Source organism: Manihot esculenta, chromosome 14, assembly GCF_001659605.2.
Source record: "Manihot esculenta cultivar AM560-2 chromosome 14, M.esculenta_v8, whole genome shotgun sequence".
Classification (NCBI taxonomy): domain Eukaryota; kingdom Viridiplantae; phylum Streptophyta; class Magnoliopsida; order Malpighiales; family Euphorbiaceae; genus Manihot; species Manihot esculenta.
Genome location: NC_035174.2, coordinates 16922307 through 16932468, shown reverse-complemented (window position 1 = coordinate 16932468; position 10162 = coordinate 16922307). Strand labels below are relative to the sequence as shown.

Sequence of the window (10162 nt, the reverse complement as noted above, 5' to 3'; positions counted from 1 at the left end):
AATATTATAAAAAAATAAATTATCTTGATATAAAAAAATTAATTAGCAAATTTTTTTATAAATTTTAAAAATTAATTAATAAATTTTTTAAATTATAAAAATTAAATAATAAAATATTTAATTATTAAAATTAACGAAAGAATAAATTAAATTTTTTTTAAATATAATAGATATTTTAATTTATTTTTTAAAATTAATGATCAATTAAATTTATTTATATTTACTGTAGATATTAAATAGTAATTTTCTTTTTTTATTTTAAAAAAGAAAAAAAAACACACACCTGCAACGGGTTCATCCAAATTTCAAACACAAAGGAAAATAGAGATGGAAAGGACAAGGAAATTCAAGGAACACAAGAAAATTCAATCAACCAACCACCTCCTTTGAAAAGTAGAACCTAGAATTTTTCCTATTCCCTGCTTCTTTCACTACTTAGAATTTAGCCGTTGCTCTTGTTATCATGGCCTCTTCTTCTTCCTCTTCAATCAACCTTCAATCAAAGGCATATGACGTGTTCATTAGTTTTAAAGGCACAGATATCCGTGATGGATTTCTTAGCCATTTCCAAAAAGAATTGAAACAAAACCAAATAGATGTATTTGTGGATGAAGAACTTGAGAAAGGAGAAGAGATCTCATCATCCCTGTTGGCCAAAATTGAAGAATCCTATCTCTCAGTTGTGATCTTTTCAGAAAATTACGCATACTCTCCTTGGTGTTTGGATGAGCTGGTTAAAATTCTTGAATGTAACATAGAGATGGAACAAATGATTTTACCAGTTTTTTATGGTGTAGATCCCGCCGATGTTCAAGAGCTTAAAGGAAGTTATGGCGGTGCACTTGGGAAGTACAAAGAAGAATCCAATTACGATTCAAACAAGGTGGACACTTGGATCAACGCTTTGAAGAAAATAAGCAACCTCTCAGGTTGGGATTCACGGACTATCAAGTAAGTTTTATATAGATATTTGAATGAGTTTCTGTTTATTTTGTGTTTTTTAGTGATTGGGAAAATTTGTTAAAATAAAAATTTTTCGATAAAATGAAACAACAATAGAAGGTTTGGTTTTTTTAGTTACTAATCTTTTCTCATATTGATTTCACATATTCCTTTTTATTCTCTATATATTGTCAGGTCAGAATCTAAACTAATCGAGAAAATTATCAATCACATTTCAAAAAAACTGGATGATTATGTGATTTTAAGTGATTTTTGCAAGGATGGCTTGGTGGGAATTAACTCGCGTGTTAAGGATGTTCACGAGTTATTATGCCAGGAGTTAGAAGATGTGCGATGTATTGGAATTTGTGGAATGGGTGGCATAGGAAAAACAACTATTGCTAGCAAATTATTTGAACAAATTTGCAATCAATTTCAAGGTGGATGTTTAATTGCAAATGTGAGGGAAAAATTAAAACGGTATACACCAGACAATCTACAATCTGAAATTCTTTCTAAAGTATTTCAGTCTGAAGGTTTAAATATGGGGATTCTCCCTATATCATCTGCTGCCATCAAGAGAAGACTCTCACGACAAAAATTTCTCATTGTTCTTGATGATGTGAGTGATTTGGAGCCAATTGAATTCCTAATAGGAAAGCAAGTTGTTTTTGGTCCTGGAAGCAGAATAATTGTAACAAGTAGAGATAAACAGTTGCTCAAGAATACCGGTGCCAAAATATATGAAGTCAAGAAATTGAATGATGATGAAGCTCTTCAACTATTTAGTTTCCATGCCTTTAAACAAAATCTTGTGAAGAAAGAGTATATGCAGTTGGCACGCAAGGCAATTGGATTTGCTGACGGTAATCCACTAGCTCTTAAAGTTTTGGGTTCCAATTTATTTGACAAGACCACGGAAGCATGGGAAGATAAATTGGAGAAACTAAAAGATATTCCTGACAGAAAAATTCAAGAAATATTGAGAATTAGTTATGATGACCTAGACCAGGATGAAAGAGAAATATTTCTCGACATTGCGTGCTTCTTCAAGCGGTGGGATAAAAATAGAGCCATAAGCATATTAGAAGGTTGTGGGTTCTTTGCAAAATGTGGAATAAGCCGCCTCATTGATAAGTCTCTCATAAGCATTTCAAAGGGAAATAGATTGGAAATGCATGACTTGATACAACAAATGGGCAAAGATATTGTTGGTGAGGCGAAAGAGATTGGAAAACGAAGTAGGTTGTATAATTCTAAGGATATTTACAAAGTATTGACAAAAGATACGGTAAGAAGAAAATACGTTTGCTTTCTTTGTCTATTTGTGATTGAGATTTATGCTTATTTGCACTTTTGTTTTTATTTTATAAGGGTACCAAAAGAATTGAAAGTATTTCAGCAAACATGTACGAGATTGGATTTATGGAACTAAGTTCTACAGCTTTCGTGAAAATGTGTAATCTCAGATTACTCAAATTCTACTCTTTTGGGCATGATCAAGTCAAAATAGTCCTTAATAAGGGCCTTCAATCTCTCCCTGTGGGCAAAATATCCTTTGAAAGCTTTGCCATCAAAATTTTGTCCGCAAAATCTTGTTGAACTTCACATGCGCAGAAGTCAACTTAAACAACTTTGGAATGATGATCATGTACAACTCTCTAGCTTTCTCATTTATGTTTTGTGTGAAGTTCCAATATACTAATTTATTCATTTGTTCTCGTCATGTGTAGGCTGCTGTAAATTTGAAGGTTATTGACCTGGCGAACTCTAGGGATTTAATCAGAATTCCAGACTTTTCTAGATCCCCAAAACTCAAGGTTTTAATTTTGAGTGGCTGTACAAGTTTGGTTGAGATTTCTTCATCAATTGGATGTCTCTCTCAACTTCGTGAATTGGAGTTGAATTCATGTATAAGCCTCAAGAGTATTCCAAGTAGCATCGGTGAGTTGAAATGTCTCTTTGCACTTGATTTTAGTGGATGCTCAAAACTATCAAGTCTCCCTGACAACATTTGCAATCTCAAATCCCTTATAGAACTTAAAGTTAGTAAATGTGTGAATCTCAATGGACTGCCGGAGAACTTGGGAAATTTAGAATCTTTGAAGAGGCTTTATGCAGATGAAAGTGGAATAAAAAAATTACCATCCTCCATGAATCAATTGAGGCAATTGTGTGAATTGGCTTGCTCTAAATGTAAGAATTTGGTTGAAATTCCCTCATCAATTGGATGTCTCTTGCAACTTCGTGAATTCGAGTTTAATTCATGTATGAGCCTCAAGAGTATTCCAAGTAGCATTGGTGAGTTGAATCTCTATGAACTTGACTTCAGTGAATGCTTACAACTAACAAGTCTTCCTGAAACCATTTGCAACCTCAAATCTCTTATATACTTTAACGTCAGTGGATGCCTGAATCTCAGTGGACTGCCGAAGAATTTGGGAAATTTAGAATCTTTGAAGAGACTTCTTGCAAGTGAAAGTGGAATAACAAAATTACCATCCTCCATGAATCAATTGAGGCAATTGTATGAATTGGATTGCTCTGGATGTGTAAATTTGGCTGAGATTCCTGATCCCATTTGTGATCTCAAATCTCTTAAAACGCTCAAATTAAGTGGATGTGTGAAGCTCAGTAGACTGCCTGAGAACTTGGGGAATTTAGAGTCTTTACAGTGGCTTTATGCAGATGAAACTAGAATAATGAAATTACCATCTTCAATCAATCAATTAAGGTATTTGATACAATTGAATTGCTCTGGATGCAAAGGTTTAATATTGCCTCTTTTGACAGGTTTGACCAGTCTGAGATCTCTTCATCTAAACAATTGTCAGATGTTAGAACTTCCTGACAGTCTTGGCTTAGGCTCTCTAACATCGCTGGAATCAATAACTTTATGTGAAAATGATTTCGAGAGCATACCAGAAAGCATCAAACAACTCTCTGTACTTAAATGGCTTGATTTAAGAGGATGCAAAAGACTTAAATATTTACCAGAGCTTTCATTGCCATCTCTGACTTATTTATGTGTATCAAACTGCATGTCTCTGAGATCAGCATCAATTGTTTTCCTACCCACAATGAACTATCGTTGGCGTATATATGATTTCAGCAATTGTATCAATTTAGATGGAGGTGCATATAGAAGTTTTATGGACAATGTATTGGCAGCAAATATTCAGGTCTCTTTCTCTGGCTTTAGAAAATTGGGACAATTTTTTCTAACTGCATCTATATCATAACAATTGTCTAAAACCTTTTTTTTTAAATATATTTTATAGGTAAAGGCTAATTGCTATGGTGCTAGGTTAATTATGGCTGGAAGTGAAGTGCCGCAGAGGATGAGGTATCAGAATGGTAATGGTTCTTCTTTGTCTTTCTCACTGGGCAAGTGTAACTTGATGGGGCTCTCTTTCTGCGCTGTCCTTGATCCCAAAATTCATCCCTCTCATGTTTATACGAATATCGGATGTATGGTTCTTTTCAAAGGGAAGTCTGGATATAGCCGTCATGAGAAATTGTATTGGTTATACGAACGTTGGGATTATCAAATGAAATTCCAATCAGAACATGTGTTCCTTTGGGGTAGTTCAAGCTTTTTGGATTCCAATTACTCTTTCAGGAAGGCATTATTTCAATTCTTTGTTGTATGCTATGATGATGATGGAGCTGGCATGATAACTAACAGGGAGAAGATAGTTAAATGTGGGGTTCATCCAATTTTCAAACATAAAGAGAAAAAAAATCAAGACAGGGGGAGGAGGAAAAGCAACCATCTCCGTCTCAAAGATTGAAGGAGAGCCAGGAAAAATACCCAGATCTTAGCCTCTCTTTCTTTTCTTTTTCAGGTCAAACCAAAAGAAACCCCGTCATACTAATTTTATTTTTGTTGGATATTCATGCAGGCATAAGACTCATTGCAGCACAGGAATAAGACTCTGCCGAGTCAACAAAGTTTGCGAGGTGACCTTATTCGAAGGTAAAACATTTGCTCTAGCAACTGATAGAATTATACAGTGCTACTGTGGCAAAAGAAATTTTATGGCTACTTCAAAATTTTGTAAAATTGTCTCTTGAGTGCAATTTTGCTTGAATGGCTTCAGGGGGTAGCTGTTGAAGATCCAACAGCACTACATGGCCTGAAGCTGGAAATTGAATAGTATTCATTTGGTAATGATGCTCTAATCCTTTGGGACGCCTTCAAATAATGGTAAGTGACTGTGTGAACGACAAGGTGGAGATATATCAAGAGCTTCAAGCTTGGTGGACAGAAGTTTAAGCAAAAGGCCATGCAGACAGGGAAGATGAACCCTGGTGGCCTTTTCCCAAAACTTAAGATTCTTTGATCCAAACTTCAACAAATTTGCGTAAGCATAGGTCACCATGTAGCTGTGAACTTTAGCCAATACGTGCATGGTGGTTACTGCCAACTGAGGATCTAATATTCTGGAGGATTTCCTTCTATTTGTTGCTGAACCCGAAAGTTAGATCGTTAAGAGGGAAGCTAATGCTCTCTAACCATTCACCAGTCAAGGAATATCTTGGAGAGAAATTGGAGCCATCATGGAATGAAAATCCTGTCATCAAGGTTGCATCAGATTCTCTAGTTGTTGTCCTCTCTGGATTCAGCCCATGATCATATAGATCCATAAGCACTCGATTTAAGAAAGGGATCTGCTGAACGAAAGAACGATGGTCAGGAGTTTATGGAGATACCTTCAAATCAGATTTATAAATCCTTTAAATTTATTTATTAATATAGATTTCTTGATTTTTGAATTATTTTAATAGTTTTTTTAATCTAAATTTGTGAAAAAATAGTTTTTTTTTCTTGATTTTAAATTATTTTAATAGTTTTTCAATCTAAATTTGTTTAATTTATTTTTAGATTTTTTGCACAATTTAAATTTATTTAATTTGTCTTTTTAATTTTTTCACACAATTCAGAATCGTTTAATTTATCTTTTGATTTTTAATAAAAATTAATTTATATTTATCTATCTATATATATTGTGTTCTTATATTAGATTGATATAATTTTAAAATACTATATTTTCCTTTTTAAGATAAAAGTTTATTTGTTTATAAAAAATAAAATATTTAAATTTCTAATAATATGAATAGCTAATATATAATATATTTTTTAATTAAAAATTATTATCATATAATTATAAAAATAATTATGTTATATAGTATTTTTAATAAATAATTTCGATTTTTATAGATTAGCACAATATTAAAAATTAAAAATATAATATGGATCATAGTAATTTAATTAATAATAAAGTTTATTTATATTATTATTCAAAATAAATATAAAAAATAATTTTAAAAATAATAATTAAAAAATTACATTCAAAATTATTTTATTAAATAAAATGATAAAATATAATATTTTTTTTCATACAGAAACAAGGGTTATTTAAATTTTTAAAAGTGTTTCTTTTAAATTTCCTTTCTCTTCCTATCTCCTTAACTTTTGATTTTTCTTTATTTATTCCTATAGTTGCCCTATTCTATTCTTTTAAATTTCTCTTAAATTTCGATAATTTTATATATAGTAAAATAATAATAATATTATTATTTTAAAATTTTTCAATATATTTAAATTTAAATATTTAAATCTCGAGACATCACACTCATATATTTATAAGAAAAGTAAAAATTATTAATATATAAATTGAATTTGATTTAAGTAAATGCAAAGCTTTGTATATTTATTGTTTCAGGGTAATTATTGATTTTTCTAAAAAAAAGTATTATTATTTCAACTAAATGCAAATGTTTATATATTTATTATTTCAGGATAATTATTCAATTTTTAACATATAAATTGAATTTGATTTCAATTAAATACAAATTTTTTTATATTTATTATTTCAAGATAATTATTTAAAAAAAAAATAAAAAGGACAAATTTAAAATATAATACGTTAAAAATTTAATAATTGTGGTACAATACACGGATGGAAATTCTAGTGTATTTAGAACTTTATATTTATATAAACTCTAAATTATATATTTAATTTAGATTTTGAATAAAATATAATTTAAATTTAAATAGAATATTAATTTAACCAATTAAATTTAAATTTTAAAAACAATAACAATTTTTAATAGGCGAATTAAATTTGAGATTAATTTGCTATTATCATATTTAATTAAAAATATTATAGAAAATCCAATTATTTTCACTTTTATATATAATATAAAAAAATTAAGAAATTATGCTTCCTGATTTTTTTAATTAAATGAAAAGATCAATAATTTTTACTTGAAAAAAAAAAAGAAATCAGATTTTTATCTAATTAAGAAATTAAGAGATTTAGCTTATACATTTTAATTTTGAATTAAACTGAACTTACCTTAACACTTTTAGGTTTATTTGGAAAAAATAATCCATAATAAACACGAGAGAATTAAACATTTAGCCAAATTAGGAGATTTAGCTTATAATTTTATTTTATTTTTATTTTTATTTTTTATTTTTTTTGTGGGGACGGATAGTCTCAAGGAGACTTAATCATTAATTTGCCTGGGAAAGGCAGTGCCCGCCTGATCTTCATGGTGCCAGCTGAGGATCTCTTTGGGTGGGAAATAAAGCTTGTGGCATCCTTTCGAGAACTGGTGTCCTAACCTTGCCATGCAGTCAGCACAATGGTTTGTTTGCCTCTCTGAAGATGTGTGAAAACTTGAGACCAATTTTCCTTCTCGTCATTGATGGCGCAAATGATAAGTTGTATGCTAAAGGGGGGATTGCTGAAACCATTTAAGCATCTGACAATCATCTTGTTGTCACTTTCTATGTGGACTTGTCGTAAGCCAGCTGACCATGTCAGTTTGATGCCTTCGAGGATAGCTTTGCCTTCTGAATTGAGGATGGACGTAGTGTCCAGATTCATCACAAATCCCACCATCCACCGTCCTTTGTCATCTCGAAAAACTCCTCCACCAGAAGCAGCTTCAGAACTCAGATTCACCGCTCCATCTGTATTCAGCTTGCACCAGCCTCTGGGGGGAGGGTGTCAATTTATCATCAAGGTCTTCTTACCTGATGACGGGTCGCCACAGGGGTTGCAATTGCTTTTAGCAAGCTTGGTGCGCTTCACAAGGGTCAAAACGTAACCGGTGGTACGCTCAGCAAGACAAATCTCCTCTTGAGCTTATAAATTTTATTTAGAATTAAACTGAACTTGCGTTCTACTATTACCTTAATTTAGAAAAAATAATTGATAATAAACACAAGAGAGAATTAAACATTACCCTCTTGTTTGAAATAACTTATTTCAAAATTTATTTCAAACATGAAAATTTTTTTAATAAAAAAAAATGAATTGAATCTATTAAAATTTCCTCAATTCCTTGAGGAATAGCCATTTAATAATTGTTATAAGTTATAGAAAGTAAATATGTTAATATAGAAAGTAAATACTAATAGATGGATCAATTGCTTAATCTTAGGGATTGTATAATCATATGCTTGATTTTCCTTCCTGTTTAGTTACCGTCTCTCATGTATAAATAGGTTGTAATCTCTATTGTGAAATACAATAAATATTATCCTTCTACATGATATCGGAGTCTTTCTCATAGAGATTTTTTTTCTCTTTTCTCTCTCGTAAAGTTTTAAAATTTTTTTTGGAAACTTAGGACTCCGTTCATTTAGGTTATTCATAGTTATTCATAAAGGGTAACATTTGGATTTCACCATCGCTGGAGTCACCACACCGACTCCTTGTCAGATTTGAGGTTTGTTTGCCGTTCGGGTGTTGGGTGGAGGTGTTTTATTTGGTACTGTTCATCGGCACTGTTCACGGGTACTGTTCATCGGTACTGTTCACGCCGGGTACTGTTTTCTAATTCTGTGTTTCTTTTGTTGTTATCGTTTTTGGGTTGGTTGTCCTTATAGCTGAAATTAAAAACACCACCGTAACTGATGTGATTCCTATGATGACTAAAATCACGGAACACAAATTGAATGGATCTTCCGATCAGGGAATTTTGATATCTGCAGATGAGTATGCACAATTCATCCAATACCAGACATCTATAAAATCTTCTAATTCCTCCTCTATCACTGCAATTGCCGAGTCAGGTAACTCTATTGCATGTCTTGTGTCTTCATCCTCCAAATGGGTTATTGATTCTGGTGCTACCGATCATATGTCAGGTAATTCTACCCTTTTGTCTAATCTTGAGTCTCATACATCGCCTTCTTATGTTACTCTTGCTGATGGCACTAAATCGTCTGTCATGGATTCTGGTCATGTCAACTTAACCCCTTCTCTTTCTGTATCCTCTGTGTTATGTCTCCCTAAGTTCGCATTTAATTTGTTTTCCGTGAGTAAACTCACTCGTGCATTGAATTGTTGTGTCTCATTCTTTCCTGATCACTGTGTTTTTCAGGATCTTTCGACGAAGCAGATTATTGGTAGAGGAAGTGAGTCAGAGGGTCTTTACGTCTTGGATCAGCAACTACCTCGATCTCCTCGATCTCTGGTATGCTCCACGCGTTTAACACCTTTTGATGTTCATTGTCGTTTAGGGCATCCTTCTCTCTCGGTTTTGAAGAAGTTATATCCACAGTTTCATTCTTTGTCTATTCTAGATTGTGAGTCTTGTCAATTTGCCAAACATCATCGTTTACCTACTCTGTCTCGAGTCAATAAACGGGCTTCGTCTCCCTTTGAGTTAGTCCATTCAGATGTTTGGGGTCCTTGTCCTGTTGTGTCTAAGTCTGACTTTAAGTATTTTGTTACCTTTGTTGATGATTTCTCTCGTACTACTTGGTTATTTTTAATGAAGAGTCGTTCATAATTATTTTCTATTTTTTGTGCATTTTATGCTGAAATCCAAACCCAATTCAATACTTCCATCCGTATATTGCAAAGTGATAATGCTAAAGAGTATCTCTCTGGGGAATTTCAATCTTATTTGTTACAAAAAGTGATTCTTCATCAGTCCTCTTGTGTTGCCACTCCTTCACAAAATAGAGTTGCTAAAAGAAAAAAACGACATCTTCTTGAAGTAGCTAGAGCCCTCTTATTCCAAATGAAGATACCTAAATGTTTTTGGACTGATGCTGTATCCACTGCTTGTTTTTTGATCAATCGCATGCCTTCCTCCGTCCTTCATGGTGATATCCCTTATAACATTTTATTTCCCACTAAATCTTTGTTTCCTATTGAGCCACGTCTCTTTGGTTGTACTTGTTTTGTTC

At 32.3% G+C, this 10162-nt stretch overlaps 1 protein-coding gene across 1 annotated transcript; it reads left to right on the top strand.

The window, feature by feature from the left end:
- The first annotated feature begins 285 nt into the window (after positions 1-285).
- On the top strand, positions 286-5724 carry LOC110600461 (disease resistance protein RPV1-like). The gene is made up of 8 exons (XM_043950717.1): positions 286-951; positions 1138-2233; positions 2317-2539; positions 2608-2627; positions 2676-4124; positions 4224-4747; positions 4848-4921; positions 5046-5724. Exons 1-6 carry the CDS (start codon positions 464-466, stop codon positions 4734-4736), a joined length of 3789 nt encoding a protein of 1262 aa, XP_043806652.1. The 5' UTR covers positions 286-463; the 3' UTR covers positions 4737-4747; positions 4848-4921; positions 5046-5724.
- The last annotated feature ends 4438 nt before the right edge of the window (positions 5725-10162 follow it).

What these genes read in the sequence shown, in the direction of transcription:
- LOC110600461 (XM_043950717.1), top strand. Translation starts at nt 464, where the DNA reads ATGGCCTCTTCTTCTTCCTCTTCAATCAACCTTCAATCAAAGGCATAT. An exon ending in TGGGATTCACGGACTATCAA is followed by an intron (nt 952 to 1,137) that starts GTAAGTTTTATA and finishes ATATATTGTCAG; the next exon opens with GTCAGAATCTAAACTAATCG. An exon ending in TATTGGCAGCAAATATTCAG is followed by an intron (nt 4,125 to 4,223) that starts GTCTCTTTCTCT and finishes TATATTTTATAG; the next exon opens with GTAAAGGCTAATTGCTATGG.